At 38.0% G+C, this 19,428-nt stretch overlaps 1 protein-coding gene and 1 pseudogene across 3 annotated transcripts in view; one reads left to right on the top strand and one right to left on the bottom strand.

Annotated features, from left to right (window-relative positions):
• Nucleotides 1–1,116: 1,116 nt before the first annotated feature.
• Nucleotides 1,117–4,463, bottom strand: LOC109505971 (protein MIZU-KUSSEI 1-like; annotated as a pseudogene).
• Nucleotides 4,464–12,353: 7,890 nt separating this feature from the next.
• The window catches only part of LOC105050577 (transmembrane E3 ubiquitin-protein ligase FLY1), a 22,483-nt gene continuing 15,408 nt past the window's right edge, over nucleotides 12,354–19,428 (top strand). For 2 of the 3 annotated variants that reach the window (XM_010930671.4, XM_010930663.4), the window contains exons 1-4: nucleotides 12,641–12,913; nucleotides 15,299–15,365; nucleotides 17,126–17,253; nucleotides 18,473–18,588. In XM_010930671.4, the coding sequence (XP_010928973.1) occupies nucleotides 12,776–12,913; nucleotides 15,299–15,365; nucleotides 17,126–17,253; nucleotides 18,473–18,588 (449 nt within the window). In that variant the 5' untranslated portion in view covers nucleotides 12,641–12,775. Of the gene's footprint in view, nucleotides 12,914–15,298; nucleotides 15,366–17,125; nucleotides 17,254–18,472; nucleotides 18,589–19,428 lie in introns of all 3 variants that reach the window. The other variant, XM_010930677.4, reaches the window with a different exon arrangement.

Raw genomic sequence — 19,428 nt, 5'->3', positions numbered from 1 at the left:
CTTGCTATATGGGAAGACTTGAAACTCATATTACAGATTGTTTAAGCAGCCTAACCCGTGGCGAGAAGCGACAGGGTTAGCAGAGTGCACAAGAAGACCGGAGCTCTGGTTGCAAGCTTCCAGCTGAGCACTTTAGCAAAGGACTACCTCGACGCTTGAAACCCCAAGAACTTAATTTGCTGTAATCCCTCTTTGTAGGTGGACCCTATGTCGAGTCAAAGTGGTCCATAGTGTATTACCTAAAGGGTGTATCTTGCACCCTTCATCCATTCTAATTGTAAATATTTAATCCTTCTCAATAAAATTCTGATGGTCTAAGTCTCCCGCTTCAATCAAAAAGAGAGAAAAAGAAAAAAGGGAATGAGGAACTAAGTTGTAACCAAGATAACAAATGAAGAGATACGTTAATGCACCTTCATTGCTCTTCACTATCTATCTATGACAATGGCAGGTCTCCATGGTCTTCGACGGTACAGTGTAAAATTATAAATATTAAACTAAGATAAAGAGGCGTGAGAGCGCATATATGATGCATAAAATATTGTTGGACTGTTGATGTATTGAGAACATGTCCTTTCGTCAGGATCCCAGGCTTCTTTTACGGAAAAGTTCGGTGGTCACTGCTTAAGAAGGTACATTGGTGGACGGTTCCGCTAGCTAACCTCACGCTCCCGTGTTCGTCGTTACTCGTCCAACTGCTGTAGATTGTACAATGGATGAGCATTGCCACGCATCACTATGTATCTTTGTTGAGTTGACATGTGCTTCAAGTAGTGCCGCGAATCCTTCTTCCCGCGGCGTCACCTGATCCCCACGTATGTGTTGTTTTTGTTGATACCCACACGCCACAATCTGACTTGATACATTGCTGCGTCGATTACCCATTGACGATATGAGAAGCCGAGTAATACGGTAAGGAGCCAAGCTTTCCTCGAATGTCCCGCGGGTAAGCATGGGCTAAGTCTCCTTGTCCATTTAATAACATCAGTCATAGTTGTTCATTCTGTGTGCAAGTGAGGTCGATTTTGCATTGCCCATGCTGAGACGAGCAAATCTAAACCACCGCAGTTATACCATGATGCAATCCTGAACTAGCGTCTTCTTCATTATTACTAAAAAATTTACATGTACTGTTATCAATGATGATGGATCTCCACTGACTCTAGCCCACGAACCAGTAACCAAACGCTTATTATGAATTTATTAGGGGTTGGAAATAATTAACCTCTCACTATATTCTACAACCTTAGCAGGAAGATACTGAGCTCAGGACCGCCACCGTTGAAATCACTGCCTCCACGCCCACCACCATCCGGGCTTATAATGTACAGTGCTTCCGAGTCCACGTTCCCCACCACCCTCTCAAACTTGGCTCGCATGTACATCACCTCGCAATTAGCCCCACCAACGCCACCTCCATCATTCCAACCGCTGCCATGCATTCCCCGGTTCTAGCGGGTGAGATGGTTGAGGGGAGGAGCAATTGGTGGAGGTGGAAGCACCCCGGCGCCCACCGACACCGCCTGCACCGCTTTCAGCACGTGGAGGTCGGCCCCGTTGCACCGGCGCGACACGGCGTACCCGCGCTGGTGCCCGTTGCAGTACATGCTCCACACCGGCTCCTCCCACAGAGAGCGCCGTGTAGAATTTTTCCCTTTCTTTTTCTTGCTTTCTGTGGTGGCCGTGGCAGGTGTGTTGGTGCTAGCAATTCGATCACATTCAAGTAGCATGCTCACCATGTAATAACCCAGAATTAAAAAAAAAAAAACAGAGGAAGAGGAAGACTCCTAACCGGAGTCTTCTTCCTCTCCGTTTACGACAAAATCGAACCGGTAGAGTCCGATCAGAGGTAGAAAATCTTCCCTATAAAATCCTCTTTTCCTCCCTTATGTCTCTACAATTGGTTTTGAAAAGAATTTTTTAGAAATTTGAGGGATTTTTCCACGAGGATCCATGGGTTCTTAGATGAGAAAAAGGGGTTCGCCGGAGCTCTTCTCAACCGCCGGAGCAAGGTAAGCCCCTCTCCTTCTTCCTCTCCCTCTTCCCTTTCTCCCCTGGCCCAAAGTCTCGCCGTCGGCCAACCAACGAGGGGACCTCACGGTCCCCTGTTTCGGCCCAAATGAACCCACGGGAAAAAAAAAGAAGAAGAAAGAAGAAGAAGAAAAGAAAAGAAAAGAAAAAGGAAAAAGAAAAAGAAAAGAAAAAGGAAAAAGAAAAAGAAAAGAAAAAAAAAAGAAAAAGAGGAAGAGAAAAATAAAAATAAAATAAAATAAAATAAAAAGAAGACTCTCCTCTCTCTATCTTCTCTCTCCCATTTCTCTCTCTAGATTCTCTCCCTATTTTCTCTCTCTAGACTTTTTCTCTTTTTATGGATTTTATCTCTCTAGAGTCTTCCTCTCTCTCTGATTTCATCACGGACCCTAGGATAGAATTGAGATGAAAATAAGATGATCTGAAGTTGCTCCAAAATTCGTGCGGTAGATCTGATCCCAGTTCGATCCTATTCGAAATTTGTAACACTTGATTCATATTGAGTCACCCTGATAGGACCTCTAATGATCTCGATCATGAGTGCCTCATCGGAAGGATACGAAGATTTCTCTCTCCATTTTCTCTCTCTACTTTCTCTCTATAGAATTTTTTCTCTCTTCATGGATTTTCTCTCTCTAGAAGTCTTATGGATCAGTAGAGGATCCAGATACTTAGGTAAATCCTAATTTTGGTTAATCCTAAGAGAGATCCTAGATTTGTGTTATCAGGTCGATTATCGGTAATTTTCTCCATATGTGATTTTTATATTGATCAGGGTTACGAAGAGATGATCATCTGCAAATGATATCGAGTGGAATATTTTGTTAAAGAAATTCATAAATCAAAGAAGAACATCGATTTCTGTATTTGGATCAGTCACCGGTAAAGGTAAGAATCCCTGTACATGATCACTATTATATATATGCTATTTTACTGTTGGTCTTGCATCGTTGGTTTTGCATCGTCGGATTTGAGATCGATGAATTTATTATACCTGAGATACTGTTATTTGATTTTGAGCATGAGTATGTTATGTCAATATATATGTATCAGAAATTGATGGCATGATTATATGGATATGACATATCTGAATTGATCATAATGCAAGTCGGAATTGATTTGATGAAGTCAATACATAATGATTAAATGAAAAGAAAGAGATATATGGTATGGACTAGCCTTGTCATATGGAACAGCCCGCCAGGAGCTTATGCCTGGGACAGCCCCCACTGGCTTACAGGTGGATCAGCCGGCCAGGAGCTCATGCTTGGGACAGCCCGCCAGGAGCTTATGCTTGGGACAGCCTCTCACGGGCTTTGGTACGTGGGACAGCCGGCCAGGAGCTCATCCTGGGACAGTCTTGAAAGACTTTAAATGGATTCGATCCGGATGATGACTGAGGTATAGAATTGGATAGTCCAGAACCAGAAAGAAAAGGTTAAAAATCATGTGATTATGAAAGGGGAAATGAAAGATAAGACATGAAATAATTGTTGAATAAAAGGGGTTTCACCTGTTAACATATGATGATGCATCTATTTTAACAAGACCGAAAATTTATGAATGTTTGCATTATTCTGGACGTTGAACATGAATTTTATATTTTATTGCTTATTCTTAATTTCAGATTATATTACTATGTCAGTGTGATATGGGAATTCTTACTGGGCTGTAAAGCTCACACCCCTTCATCTTTCTTTTTCTTCTCAGAGTTACAGGATGGCTTAAATTGGCTATGTCTTGGATTTACGGGTGAGCAGAAGGATAAATAGAGTGTCATGGTATTTGATCAGAAAATTGAAGAAATTTAAATTGTAATTATGCAAAGTTTTATGAATTATATTTGAAATTAATTATTATGGATGTTAAGGTTGTAATATTTATTTTGGCCTTGCATATTCTTTAGGGCTTGTTCTAAGGAGTGTGCGGCCATCATGTATCCGATCCGGATGTTGGATTCGGAGCGTGACACACCATCCCAGAGGCCATCTCCTTGACAAGCTGATCACATTCAAGAAGCAAGACCGGCTCCGACCGGGGATCCATTTGTATAGCGAAGCTCACCCGGCCCCTCTTGCGGCTAAAGGAAGTCCCGATCACTTTCCTGCGAACCGAAGGGATAGGCTTGAAGGGTGCAGTGGCCGGCACGACCGGCCAGTGGCATGCCGGGGTCAAGAAGGATCGGAGGGTGGGGAAGAGGGAGCGGAAGATCGAGGAGGCGAACATCGTGACGGTGAACGTCTTGGTCAGCTGGCCTCCTGCGAAGGAACGGCAGGTGGAGCGGCGCGAGAGGAGAAAGAGAGGTCCATAAAGCATGCTGCATCTGCGCTTCCTGTTGTCATTGCCTTCTATTGGTTTGGTGGAGATAGCAACAAGGATTGGTGGTGGGTGGTGATGCTTTGATCGCGCTAGTGGGGTAAGAGGAGGGACATGGTGGGGAGGGAGAGAAGAATGTTGTACAGGCCGAGGGGCGACTTAGTATCCAGTAGTATGATAAGCGTTTTGAAGATTTCCGGCAGCCAACAAAACCGACGGGAGCAAGGCAAATGGGCTGCACAATGATCACACTCCAGGACGACCCGTGATAAAAGCTGCAGTGCTAGGTACTGTGTAACCCAGAGATTTGGCTCGAATATAAAAAATATATTTACAAAGTTTACGTTATCACCCGTAGTAAGTGTGAGAAAGATATACCTTCAATTTAACACTTTTATCCAACAATGAGTTCATATATCTAGAACTTATCTTTTGTTAATATTCAGATTTTTCAATCAATAATTATCTCTTAGATTTGGATTAATCATATAATTATGTTTTCATCTGTGATCGATAAATCAAAATCCTATATTTCGATTTGTGATGATGAGCCATAATATCCGTCCCTCTCTTTAAGATAATAAACCATAATATCCGTACTTGAATCCACGGTGATAAATCAAAAATATCATAATCCAGCTCGTAACTGAACGGCCGCTATTTGTTGACGTGAAATATATGTGGAGGGAACGAGTTAACGGGTTTGTGGTTTAGGTAGTACATTGTTGGCGTTAAGGAAATAGACAAAGCAATGAGATGATGCTATTGAGGGGAAAGAGGTCGAGGCCAGGCGTTGGGACGGGAGGTATAGTGGCTCCACCAAAGCTTCCCGAAGCTTGGGTGAGATGACTGGATGATGGGAGCCTTTTCTATTTGTTCTCATGTTAGTATCAGTATTTCGTTTTGAGTTTTCTTTAATAACGTTCCGATCGGTTGTCAAATGCATGACGAGTTTTTGCTACCCAAAAAAAAAATGCATGACGAGTTTGTTAAAAGGGATAGGAGTGTCTCGTAGTGGTGCCATGGGTGGATAGACTATGCAATATCCTGTGAATACGTGTGTGTCCTCGTCGTATTAAATTAAACAGGACATTAACTTGGTCGAAATAGTTGACTCCTCAAGACATTGCCTATAGAATTTATTTAATAAATTGTAAGAATAATCTGTTATTTATACAAGGCCAGGCTGCTAATTTTCTATACATATGATCAATGGTACATGCATGCATGTTTGATCCGTCTATACATTTTCCAGATTCAATTTTAGCTCTCCACGCATTCAAACTGGTAGCAGCGATTATATAAGGAAAAAAGTGGACCGATGCTGAATGGGGCAGCTTCCTCCCTTAAATGGGGTATCTAATGATGAAGGGTTGGCCTAAGCCCAAGACTAATTCTGTAGAAATTGTCATTTGGAGCCAATCGCACTAGCATGGTCAATTCACATATGCAGTAAAAATCAAGTCATTCTGACTCATGATGACAACTGATAAGGGGTGTGACCTTCTCTAATCATGGGTAAGGATGGGGTTAGGTTTGATGCCTTTATATCTTCGACTGATGTATTTAATTTGTCAGTCTTTAGGTCTGGGACATGGGTAAAATATATCTGTCTAATTGGCTTGATTTCAGGCATATGTACGTTGGCTGTGGATTTACTTCAGATCAGAACTAATAAGCTCAGGGCCAGACATGACATTCCAAACTATTCTAGGTCAGTTTAGAATTGGTCAATTTTTGTCAGTCTGCTATTGGCCTACATGAATGAAAAAACTGTCTCGATTTTGAATCTATGCTCAAAAAAACTAGATTATAGATTTTGTTTATATGCCAAGTATGCAATTATAATAATATCATCATCATTTCCATCAAAAAAAAAAAAATCATCATCATTGCCATTATCGCATCATCATCGTCATTGTCATCTTCATTGCCGTTGTCATTAGTTTATCATCCCCATGAAGTGAGCAATTAGATTAGATAGATCTTCAAATCAATATAATTGGTATATGACTGGCACAATTATGAATTATAAATTAATAATTCATGATAGAAAGTCTAAAAAAATATAATTAATTTTTTGCTTTTTGACTAGCTGATGATGCGTGGTGTCACTAAGTCTTTTTTTTTTTTAATTATTTTTTTCCATTGTAATAGTGATACCATATGAACCTTACAGAAAATATCCTCCCCAGCCTGCATTACAATACCCAAAAAATATCTAAATAACAAATAGAAACAAGAAATAGATAAGAATACAGGAGAAAAACCCATACCTCGCTGGCAATTGGACATTTAATCTAATCTTGACCCTTTTGTGTCTTTTGTAGTATATACAGATTCAGTTGTGTAGAGATCTCATCAATTAGAATTATTATAGCTCAGCAGGATGGATGAAATCCATAGTACCTGCCACAGTTCCAAGGACAAGAACCTCTTGTTCAGTAACATGCTCAGCTATTTGCTAAAGAGAGAAAAAGAAAAGATTATACGTTCTAACCCAACGATGAGGGTAATGAGTAGCTTGAATAATTTGCTTCAATTGGTCATCATGAGATTTCTCTGAATAGCAGATCTAAGAAACGTGGAAATAGACTATTCAAGTTGGAAAGCTCTGTCCCTATGATATATAGGTCACCAATGAAAATGTGAAGAGAATATAGAGAAATATTGAAGCAGAAAGTTGCACGAAGGTTGTTAGCAGAAGAAAAATCTTTATTTCTCACATCTAACAAATTTGCTAACAATATTTGAATTATTTTGCAGTGCTATGGCTCCATAGAAGACTCTGCGTCACTTCCCATGACCCGTTACTGAATCATTCCCAAGAGAAAATTGGACAGGTTTTCTGCAGTACACAGGATAAAGTTTTCTTTCTGTAGTCCTGCCAGATGATCATGAAGTCGAGCGAGCTGAAATACATAAACACGATGCATATCCAGTCTATATGGAGTTCCTAACTTTCTATTTCTCTTGTAGGTGTAGAAAAAGCTACTCGATTGACTGGAAGTGACCTCAGAAAATGTGGCATGTTCTTCTTTAATTCCATAGGGTAAAAGGTTAAGCTAATATCTTAATTATGAGGGAAAAGATAACATTGATTTACCAAGGAGATAAGGCTGGCAAAATGCCATCTTACGAACATGAGTTACTAATAATTTTGCCTTGAAGGAAATTTTGTTTTACAGATGGTTATCCAAAATTTCTTAAGCTCATTAAGTGCTTCGAACATCCGTATTAGCCTGCATTCTTCTTTTATAACCAGTGTAAGTCAAAATTCTGCATCTGTTTCCCATCTTTCCTTTGGACAACCCATAACAACAGTAATATTCTATGTGAACTACTTTATCCATTGCTTCTTCATGTCCTCATTTAGTTTTAGCTATTTGGTTCCCCACGGCTCTTTTGCTTATGGTTCAAACTGCAAACTCTTTGGCTTTCTTCTTTTATCCTAGCTTTGAATATTGGGTTTTTCGAGATCCTCGTTCTACTTGCGGGACTGATGCCAAATTCAGAGTTGAGTGCTGTCAGTATAGCAATGTGGTGTGATTTCTTCTCCCTTACAAATTTTAAGTTCATCTTTCTAAAAGAAAACAAGGCAAGTCCAACAATAGAGAGTAGAAACTGTGTGTCATATGTAATCCAGCGTAAACACAGAAGCAATCTCATATATGTTCACTTATGGATTCAGTGCAGTTGTGAGATACATAAGCATCTCTCTCCATTTATGCTAGATAGTTTTCTTTTTCAAGGTTTCCCTATTTATTGAATAGGTAAATTTTGTTCCAGCATGCGTATATCAAATGAGATGAGCTCTGGAAATACAGAGAATGTTAAGCATGCATGCTGTTGCTGTGACACTGAAACTCTTAATCCTTCTAGCTTTGACTGGCTTTTGGTCATTACTTATGTGCAAGCTTTTTCAGCATGCATCATGTTATTACAAGGGAATTCACTTACATGACTCCCCTACTTACAGGTCTATAATTTTGGACTCAGCCCAACGACTTCTTATTTGGTAACTTTTGTGGTTGTTATTCTATGCAATATGTGGCTGTGAACTTTCAGAACCGATGGAGTGACTTCCAGGAGTATCTAGAGGTTGTGGTTGTCAACATTTGACAGCATGGACCAATTTGATATTATACAATTGATATGCCATTTGCTCTTCTTTTTGGATTCAAGTTGGGGTTTCATGATAGGTGAGTAGACTTCATCTATTATCCAAAACATGGTTATCAGAGACAACTGGGAGGATAACAAAGAATGTGCTCCTTAGATTTTCTTTTTCACTTTTTCATATCTCAGCCCTTCCAAACAAACTATTATCGAAGGTTCACTTGCAAATTAAGCTGCAACACCACATCTGACCATTCATGTTCTCACATTTTCAATCATAAGCAACCTTGGCTTGGAAGGATATATAAGGGATTAGAGGTGTGGCCCTTGCCTCCAAACCCTCAGGACAAAAGAAGGCAGGAGTCATTTCCTGGGCTCTGATACCGAGAAACTTCACCAGAGAGTGAGCCGGCAGTTTCTAGGGCTACCTGAACCTATTGCATGCTAAAAAACACATAGCATGCGGACCTCTGAAAACCTCTATGGGTTTTCATGAAGTTAAATCTATGTCCTTTGACAGTGCAAGATATTGCAAAAATGCACCTTATTTTTCTTTTTAGATGATCCTTCTTTTTTCTTTTGAGATAAGATGATCAGTTATACATTGATCTCCTGGTTTCCAGTTTTGTACGACAAGAATGATACCCGTGCGATGCATGTTTTTTTCTAAAATTTTCCTTTTAATTTTTCTGAATTTTAGAGAGGGGTCGAGTTCTCTCTTCTATCCATTTAATAGATATAAAGACATGAACCACAAACAGTTCCTTTCCTTGTTTTTCATTTTCTACATGTGTAAAATAAAGACACCAGAAGATGCATTGGAATCTCTGAAGTAAGGTCTTTTGGTGCAGGGATTGCAGATGGTTTGGATCTTTGGTCTCTTCTGTCCGGCTTGCAACCTCTTGGTGATCACTCTGCGCACTAAGTAGTCAAGATTGGACCTGTCAGTGAAGGATAAACTAAACGATGTACGTACTTAGCCTGATGATTTATAAAGTTCATAGATCATGGATGCCGGGTATCTGCATCGTTTAATTAATGATGATCCAATTAACAGGTCTGACTTCTCTCAAAGAATGAGCATTTCAGTTCCAAAATGCGATAGTGTCTTATGATAGAACAATGAGCACGTAAAAGCAAGCGTTTATCAATTAGAATGGCTCTTAGCACTAAATTCGATGTCTTCTTCTTTGGTCTACCATATGCATGCAAACGATATAACACACCTTTTTCATACCCAAAATGAACTCGATCCAGTTGACATATGTTTCGTTCTTATGTTTGTTGATGTTAGCGTGCTTGATTTGATGGATACTCCGGGGTGTATTACCCATTCATTGTGCTAAAATCCATATGCACTCTCTCCCACTTCAGTTTGGGATTAATCCTATTTTTTTTGATAAATATACAGCTCCATAACATTTTTTTTTTGAAAATCTTCGACTTAGTATGAGTGGCCTGCCCCACTTAATCCAACGTCAAATTGAAATTAGAATTAAATGAGTTAACATTTAGAAACTAAGCCCACCCATCTTATCAACAAACATGAACCATACATGCATCACTCAATCTTTAGCAGACTACCGTCTCATTTTCACATTGTATTTATATGCAGCGTGATTTTTATTATATGTAACTTCTACACAAGTTGTAAGCTTTCGCTCAATTAGTTTTATACATTTTGTATTGTGACCTACCATAGGAAATATCATATCGGGAAGATGAACAATGTCACTTACCGACAAGCTTATTGAGAAAGTCAGCCCTCACTTTGGCAATTTGATATCTACTTTCATAGAACCATCAGGAAGTGGCAATTCTCTTGGAACTTTACTTCTGTGTTACCTCTTACTCTGAATACCTTGCAATTTTTATTTTAATAAGACATCTTTGCAGATTTTCCTTTTTAAGAATGAGATAGAGAAAGACTAAGGACAAACACTGGGCCTGAGCATCCCAGCCCAGGAACAGAGATCAGGTTACTAGGCCCATTAAGGGTCTGTTTGAATATTGGGTTGGGTCCAAACAACTAGCTAAATAAAATTAGCTTGGACTTATAATTATAAGAATCTAGAAAACCACTCCCATAGCGAGTAAAAAAAAAAAAAAAGACGTCAACAGGTCTTTTTTTTTTTTTTTTTTTTCTTATGAGATTTGGGCCAGCCTATTTTTATGATTCTTTAAATTTTGATAATTATAAACCTAATACAATCTTATTTAGTTGGTTATCTGGGTCTAAACCATGAATTCCATAGGCCCAGACACCCAGACAGGCCTTAAGCGGGGACGGCTGCGCCGGTAAAAACCCCTGTTGATCTAGCCTCAAATTGAGCTATACTTGAGCGGATACAGCCGAGTCTAATTTGGACAATAAGAGTCTAATATTGTGAATCCGAGCAATTGAATATAATCTACTATCTCTAAATTACTTGCATACAAAAAATCATATGATTTAAAGATATCTAGCCTATATATCGAGCAATCTAAATATGGATTGTTTAAATGCCACTAAATTATATATATTTTCTTATTATTTGATGCATCGACTAAAAATCTTTAAATCATATGACTTTTAATATATAAATAGTTTAAAGATAATGGTCCATATTCAATGGCTCAGATCATCGATATGGGATCTTCGCTATTCAATATAGTCCTAATTGAATTTATTCAAGTGTAGTCAAGTCTAACTCTCTTTCTATTCATATAAAGAGAGATTTGGCTGCATTTAAATGGATCTCCATTTACATCCGCTTGAATCTATATAGGATAATAAGTGTCCTGCATCAATGATTTTATTGCATCATTAATTTTATATTATTCTACTTTAAGTCACTTGATATATAGATTAGGGTTTGCAAATTACATGATTTTTATTATTTAAGTAGTTCAGAGATAGTAGATCATATTTAAATAATCCAATCATCAATGTTGGACCTCTATCATTTAGTATTGACACAACCCAATCCGAGCTAAACCTCGACCAGATCAGGGTATGCTTGTAACATTCTTAACTTTCAATTATATGTATTTCAAGCCATCCATCGTAACCTAATGTAGATTACACATGCTCAACAAATGCCTCTTGCATCCAACTGCGTATGCACACGATGAGCTGAACATTTGCTCAATATATGCAGAAATCTATCTTGTAATTAACTCCAACCAGTCCTTAAATCGGCCCAAACCCCACATACATAACATAAAAGTTATATCTAGCTAAACGGCCAACCCAATCTCAGACCACAAAGGATTTATTAGATTGCTAATCAAATTGTCAACCAGCTGATCCAACAATAGTCCCAAATCCAATGTGATGAGAAACACTTCCAAGGCAATAGCTGGCATTATATAGACTGCATTTTGTTCAAGCATAAAGTAGGAATAAGGTTTGGAATAAGTATCATACCTACCTAATAACATTTGCGAAAGAGGCATAACTAAATAGTCGTGCCGGCTTATGACAGGCAACCATTCCAAAGGGCTATCACGAGTTATTTCCCTGGCATATGGTCACTTTTTAATCTGATTGTTTTTTTAATGCCTTTTGAATAGATAAAACGGTTGTCATTCAAAAGTTATTTCAAAAAGTTGACTTTCAATTAGTCAAATAAAAATTATCATAACTTATGGCATGATCTTTTTCATGGACATAACTTCAATTTTTTTTTTTTTTTTTTTTAATATTCCCAAACCAAACGCAACCTCAAGATTTAACAAATGGTTCTTATATTTAAATTCGGTTAACAGCTCATTACTTTTTAATAACGATACAAATCCACCGACAACCAATAATTACCGACATTATTACTAAGTAATAAACTATCAATAAAACGAGAGGTAATAAGGGGGAGGTTGCTATGGCCGCTGCCGCCGACCCCACCAACCTGGCTGGCTGCCTCAACTCTCCTTCCCTCGTCTCACCCCAAGATTTCCGACGCGAGAAATTTCTCCACGCTGCTTCTACCTTGACCCCTCTCTCTCTCTCCCCCATCCCTACGAATAAATTTCAGCGCTTATACTTAATTCTTTTAATTCATATTCCTGTTGCTTTCGCTGTGCGCGTAGTTGTTTTGGTGGGGAGTCGGGTTTGGTATCAGTTCGTTGTGCTCTCCCTTTCATCTCCTTCCTTCTTTCTTTCTTTCTCTTCGATTCTTTCTTTTGGGCGGGTTGGTAGTTGACTCGAATTGAAGCAATCTTTTCTTGGTGGTCTTATCATCTAATCCGGGCGTAATGTTGAAGAAATCGCCCTTGTCTTCGATCTTAATGTTTGGAGCTGAATTCTGAGGGTGGGCCGTGTTTGGCGGCAATGGATGGGTGGAGGGGCGGGAAGGGGTTTGTAAAGAGTGCGATCTTGGTGCTGCTTCTTGGGTTTCTTGGGGCTTCGACGGCTCTGAGGCCTCTCAGGGAGAGAGCTTCTGCTGCTTCTGGATCTTGGGGCAATCAGGTTTATTTCTTGCTACACCTTTTTTTTTTTTCTTTCTGATGCAATATTTTTCTCTTTCTTTGCCGTTTCTTCTATGTTTTTGCTGAATTTTTTAGTATGTTTTGTTTTGATGGACAAAAAGTGGGTTTCTTTTTTCTTTTTTTTTTTTTTTTTTTTGTGGCAAAAACCCTAGTTTTGGATCCGACGACTCTTGTAGCTACTTAGAATTACCATCAGACTCTAGTTGACTCTACTTGAAGAAGCTGTGGTGAGTTAATTGTGTGTTGCTAGGATGCTGTCAATGAATTGATCGTTTGGCAAATACATATGACCTTGATCATGAGCGGTTGCATATGTATGGTTTCTTTCTTGCTGTTTCTTTACTTTGCTTTTAAATTTTCTTGTTTTTGATGAATTTCAAGGGTAAGGCTGGTTTTTTTTGCCCCCCTGCATTTTGAGATGGTATGGGTGGAGACTTTTGTAACTGGGAAAATCCTAAAACTGGCTTTGGGGACACTTGAAGCTCAATGCATTGTAATAAGGGTATAGTTGACCTGTACAAGGTTTAATTGGTTGAGTGATGCTTGGACGCTATCAAGAATGATTGGTTTGGTTAATTCACGACACATTGATCATGAGCCATGGTCTGTGTATCGGGTCTTTCTTGCATTCCCTTTTTCCTTCTCTTGTTTTGGCTGAACTTTAGATTTTTCTTGGTTTTGGTGATCAGAAAGTTTGTTTCTCGCAGTATTTTAACTTGGTTCAGTTTCTGAATTTTATAACTGGGATCATCTAGAACCGGCTTCAGGGACACGTGTAGCTATCTGAGTTTATTTGAACAACCGTTAATGAGTTGAGTGATACTAAGAGACTACTAGAATCAATTGGTTTGATAAATCAGTGACACATTTATCATGAGCTACTAAAATCTATTTATCTCCCCCCCCCAACCTCCCCAACTTCTTTTCTTTTTCTCTTTCTGATCTTTTCTCTTAATCCGAGAAATTGTTCATGTTAGACAATTTCATCTTTTTAAAATTCCCAACCCTTAACTATGTTCTCTAGACAAGGAGTTGAAGGGTTTTTTAGATGATCTCCTCTAGGGTTCTAGGTTGTAATACACAAGTATTTCATTCATGTTAACATGAATTTGGTAATGGGAGAAAACGTGGAATTTAAGAAAAAAGGAAGAAATTATTAGATTAGTGCAAAAAGTAGATTCTTGTTTTGGTATATCTAATCACATCTTTTGGTAGGCTACAGTTATTGTGGCACATGTCATAAATTAATTAGGTTCAATTCTTTAACTTGTTATGATCACATGTAGTTGCTGTGGAGCTATTTTAGGTGGCTCATGTCTAGGTTGTACATATGAAATTCTATATACATGCCTGTCCAGGAGACAAACACACACACATATATAATGCTTGTAGCTGTATAAAATTTGGTCAGAAATGAAATTATACCTTAAGCTTTTGATTCATTTAGTGGAGGAACTGATCTTGAATTGTCCATCATTAATGACAATGATAGACACATGATTGATCTAAATAATTCTAATGCTTGTCCATTTCTTTTTATATGCTCCTTTCATGAGGAACTGATGAGGATTGTCAGAGTTTTTCTGTAATTTTTTGTTGGGGAGATATGAAGTTATATTATGACCCAAGGTTTCCTAACCAATCAGTCTTCTGATACTAGGATTATCACCTTGTCTGAATGAACAACTGATGTTGCTGTAATTGATAGGCAGAAGAATAATAATACCTAAAGTGATTATTAGGGCTACATAGTGAACGTTATTAAAAATTCTGACACTTGTTCAGTGTCCACATAAACTTATGTTTCTCTATTCTAAAAAACTGTTGCACGACTTTAAAAAAAATTCTAGACAGGTCCGCATTTGTTCTGTGGTATACAAATCACTTTTGTCCAATGCAAGCACTTTTAAAAGCATATTCAAGAATTGAGAGAAAGAATTTCAGAGGGAGAGAGGAACTACTGTTATAACTTGCCAAGATGATAAATTGTCTTCCTTGAAATATCTCCAACTTAAGAAACTTTAGAAGCTTGACTTCTGCAAAGCAGCCTTGATTTAAGAATCTACGATGGTGAAAACTTGCTGTTGGATTGTCATGTATGATTATTTCTTGATATTTAGCTTTTGTCTTGAGGACTGGTGGTTTCTTTGAGTTGCCTTCTTGTCCTTCACCATACCATATTGCGATGGATGTTTTCCTATTAGCAAATTCCTGTTACTTGTTTAACTTAAGGAGGGCATTGGTGTCATTGTTGAGTTAACATTTATGCCTTTATTCATTTCATATTTCTGAGCCATGATGATAAGCTTATGAGCAATTATTTATTTCTGATTGATTTTTGTTTATTGACTGTTTCTTCGTACAGAGGCTTTTCCTAAGAAGAGATGATAGTGATATAAGTTCTTATTGGAACATTACAGGAACATATAGAGGTTTGGTTCCTTTCTTTCTTTCTTTCTTTTTCCTATGTTCTTATCAGAACATCCACTAAGAGTCTAGAAGCTCCTTTGTTTAGCTACTGCTCTGAAGGAACTCTAGATTTGTTTCTATATACATTTCAACTGTCCTTTTCAAGTTTATTTTACCTTTTGTTTCTCTGTAATTTTCATTTTGTTAGACATTGTTAAATTTGATAGTTACTAGAAATTATTACCAGCTTGTATCAAAAAAAAGAAATTATTACCAGCGAGATTATCAAGAAAGGAGCCATTTTTTAAAAAGTGCCATTCTTGTCTGTATAATGTACATGCCTTTGTCTCTTGCCTTTATTGTCAATTATGCTATTCTCTCTTGGTCCGCTAATATCTGACTTTTAACATATGTGGATTTTTGAGATTCATTGACTATTTTGTTAATTTCTTGTGTTAATAAGATCTCAATTGATTAATTGACAAAAACAATAGAGTGAGCGTGATCATGCATCATCCAGATGTGTGCAAATAGCTCAAAGAAGGATGCGTGCTTGGACAGAGGGCTTCAGCTCTGGATTTTGAGTCATTCTGAAAACAGCCCAGGCCATTATTCTGTCACTGACTTCTGATGAAAGGGTTTCAGCATGTTTCTCCCCTCTTCTAATAACCTTATGTTTTGATGCTTGCAAGTTTCATCCACTGTATTTGAATTTGAAACATCAGAAATGAACAGAAGAAATCACATTGAATCAATTCAGTATGTTGCCTCATGCGCCCAAGAGTGGGCAAGTCCCTTGGAAGCAAAGTTGCTTCTGCTAGTATTTCTAACCAAGAATATAAGCTACAAGAATCATGAATGAAATTACATGAGCAGACCAACATGTACTTCGGTATTTGGTACTGGGCATCTCATAGTCTGGTAATGCCACCTCAAGAGTATTTCTGTATAACTGTTGAAGCCAAAGATAGAGATACATCCACTCAATTTGGTGTTCAGACTCATTTCAAAAAGCGATAGTAGACGTTACTTATTTATTACAGTTTGCTGGGAGTACCTATCGGAGGCTGTAAAAAACTACATGATCCTTCTGGGATAAAGTGGTGAATAATTGCCATTTTGTTGTGACCTAACAAGGTGATGTTTTTCCTATGGATATTTGCTTTGATGCTCATAGGAGTAGTTGGCTTTATCTTCTAGTTACCATGTAATAATTTGTTGATTTAATACTTCTACATGGTGTACCTTTCTGAAGTCATCTGTTTGGGTGAGAAACTGCTATTCCATGCTGGAATTTTGATGGTTGTAAATTTAATGGATGTATCATGCAAAAGTGCTTGTTTGAGCTAGAATGCTTGTGCGACAAAATTTTATCAGACTACAAATTATAGTTAGTACAACTTTTTCATATAAAATCCCAACAATAATAAAAGTTTGTATCTGAAATTTTGAGTCAGTATGCAGAAGGTGCATTTCATTGATCTTGTTGTATGTTAACTTACATTGTAAGAGATGTTTTAGCAAATTTACTGACTTTTTAGTTGGACTAGCAAAGGTGCCAGTAAATTTGTCTTCTCAATTGTTTCTTGAACTTCTACAACTGTTTCTCTCTCTCTCTCTCTCTCTCTCTTTTGGTGGGGGGGAGGGGGGTGCGTGGGTCGGGGACAGTGGGGGAAGCAAACTCTGCCATGTAAAATGGTGCTTATTAGTTATTAGTCATGTTCTCCTAGAACTTGATATATCTTAGTTTCTTATTATTCTGGTGGTCATATCTGTGATGCAGGAAGGTGGAGCTTTGTAGAGACCACGAATGGCTCTTCTAGGTTTCTAGAATTTGGAAAATCTAATGGTGAATCTGTCTTGGAGTTAGTGAGTACCCCAACAAAGATAAGTGGTGTACACTATGTTCAGGTAAGAAGATGTTCTTTCTTATGCCATCATTATCATCATTGTTGTTATAGTTATTATTGTTTATTATGTTTATTATTTCGTGGCAGCACATGATCTATTTTGATTGGTATCTTCTTTTTCCATCTGGTTAAGGAAATAAACTTATCTTGTGCTTGATTCTCTTATCATTCTGATTCCTGTTTCCAATGTGACATCCTCACCTTTCTCTTCTATATAGTTAAATCCTGTTCTCCATATGTAATTGCAGCACTAAATTTTCTCATTTATCACTCATATTGCATTATCCAACTTCACTCCGCTGCTTAGTCTCTTTCAAGTTGCTACTTTAAGTGTGAACTTCCTGCATATTAATTTTTACATCTGAGATTAGTCACCTCACATTTTGAGATGAAGTATTTCTAGTAGTTTGGAAGTTAATATCAATAATGGAAATGGTAGCATTGATCATCATGTTCTGCAAGCATCCAATGGTTATCAGGTCATCCTTAAGATGAAAAATGGAGATACAGAAGTGATCTCTTTGACTATTTTCAATATGCCGAAATGCTGTTATAGATCTGGTGTCTGGTGTTTGACTCTTATATGGTTACACCATGTTTGCTTGTTTGCAAACGATAGCCTTATGCAGTAGAGGTTAATGACATGTGTAAGGCAGTTGCTGTTACCGGTTCTCAAAAGCAATAGTTGGGTGTAATCAGAGGCATACGCTATGGCTGAAGGTAACATGTGTTTATTGCATAAGATGGAAAAGAGCTACTGGTGCTTCTACATTAATTGGATTCCATTTTGTAACTATTGATTTTCTTTATATGGGCAAGGCTGTAGATCAGAAAGTTTTTGAAGGTAGAAATGTATGCCAGCAAAGTTGGTGCATGTCTGTTATGGTTGAAAACAACTGTCAAACTTTAGTGCTGCTTCTTTAATTGATGCTATTTTGTGATTTGTCTTTATTTGGTCAAGGCTATTGATCAGAAGATTGTTAAAGATAGAAGGATGTGCTAGTGAATTTGGTGCATACTTGTTATATGTAAGGATGAAAAAAATTACCACTCTTGGTTATTTGGATTCCATTTTTGTGATCAGTGGTTTTCCTTCCTTTTTGGTCTTGGATGAGCAGCTATAAATTACAATTATTACAATTGGATCCACAAATTCAACTTTATTACTTTTTCTGTTTTGATATATAAAATATGACCTTCCATAACTTTTTTGACCACAGGGAGCAATTACTTTTCATGATGTATTTGACAATGAACATGAAAATGGAGTTGCTCAGATGAGAGTAGAAGGTGTGTATATATGGCCTTTCAGGCAACTTCGAATGGTAGCCAACAGGTAAATTTGCTATGCTTGGCTGCACCTTTTTATTTGGTCATTTTCTTATTGAATGTGGGGCCATGGAAGTATTTTTGAACAAGGAATCCCTGATTCCATAATCGCACAGAACGATGGTTTTTGTATGTGGAAAAAATGCTGGTTGCCTAAAATCTTTGCGTGGATGTATGCTGTAATTTGGAGACAACAGTTTAAATATGATTCCTCGTTAAAGTTTGTTGTTCTAGTCCTTTTTCTTAATTGTGTCTGTGTGCGTGCTTTTTTTTTCTTTTTTTTTTTAAATCGCAGGGTGGGGGGGGGGGGGGGGGGGGGCGGGGGGCATCTATGTTGATGGAGTTTGTTATTCGATGCAATTTTCAGTTGCTGCAATCTTTTTTGTTTTTTTGAAGAAAAATTGAGTTGAAGCCATTCATTCAAGCCACTTACGAAGTTTTTAGGGTGTTGGTGGTCAGTCTTTCTCATGTGGCTGTGTTTGCCCAGTTTCCTTCCCAACATAGCAGATCCGGTGATGGCTAGTGCTATCCTATTTGTTGACCTAGAACACTTGATTGGGGATGTAAATATGAGCTGTCGATGTCCCCCTCATTGTAGCTCGAGATGTGAAAAATATGGCATTAATCATAAGAGGTTTTTCCAATTGATACTCTTTGACTTTCCCCATCCTCCCCCCCTTCTTGTTTTGTTGTGTACAGCTCAGAGGCGACATGCCACCTAAAGATGTCGTAGCATATGCTGGAACTAGTTTTTTTGATCCATCTTCTTGTTGTCATTTCTTCCTCTTTCTTAAGATTGATGGATTTTACAAGTTGATGATAATTTTCTAAGTGTTCTCCATTCTTG

This window comes from Elaeis guineensis, chromosome 2 (genome assembly GCF_000442705.2).
Source record: "Elaeis guineensis isolate ETL-2024a chromosome 2, EG11, whole genome shotgun sequence".
Taxonomy (NCBI): Eukaryota; Viridiplantae; Streptophyta; class Magnoliopsida; order Arecales; family Arecaceae; genus Elaeis; species Elaeis guineensis.
Note: the sequence above shows the minus strand (reverse complement) of the source record. Positions and strands in the feature narration are given on the sequence as shown.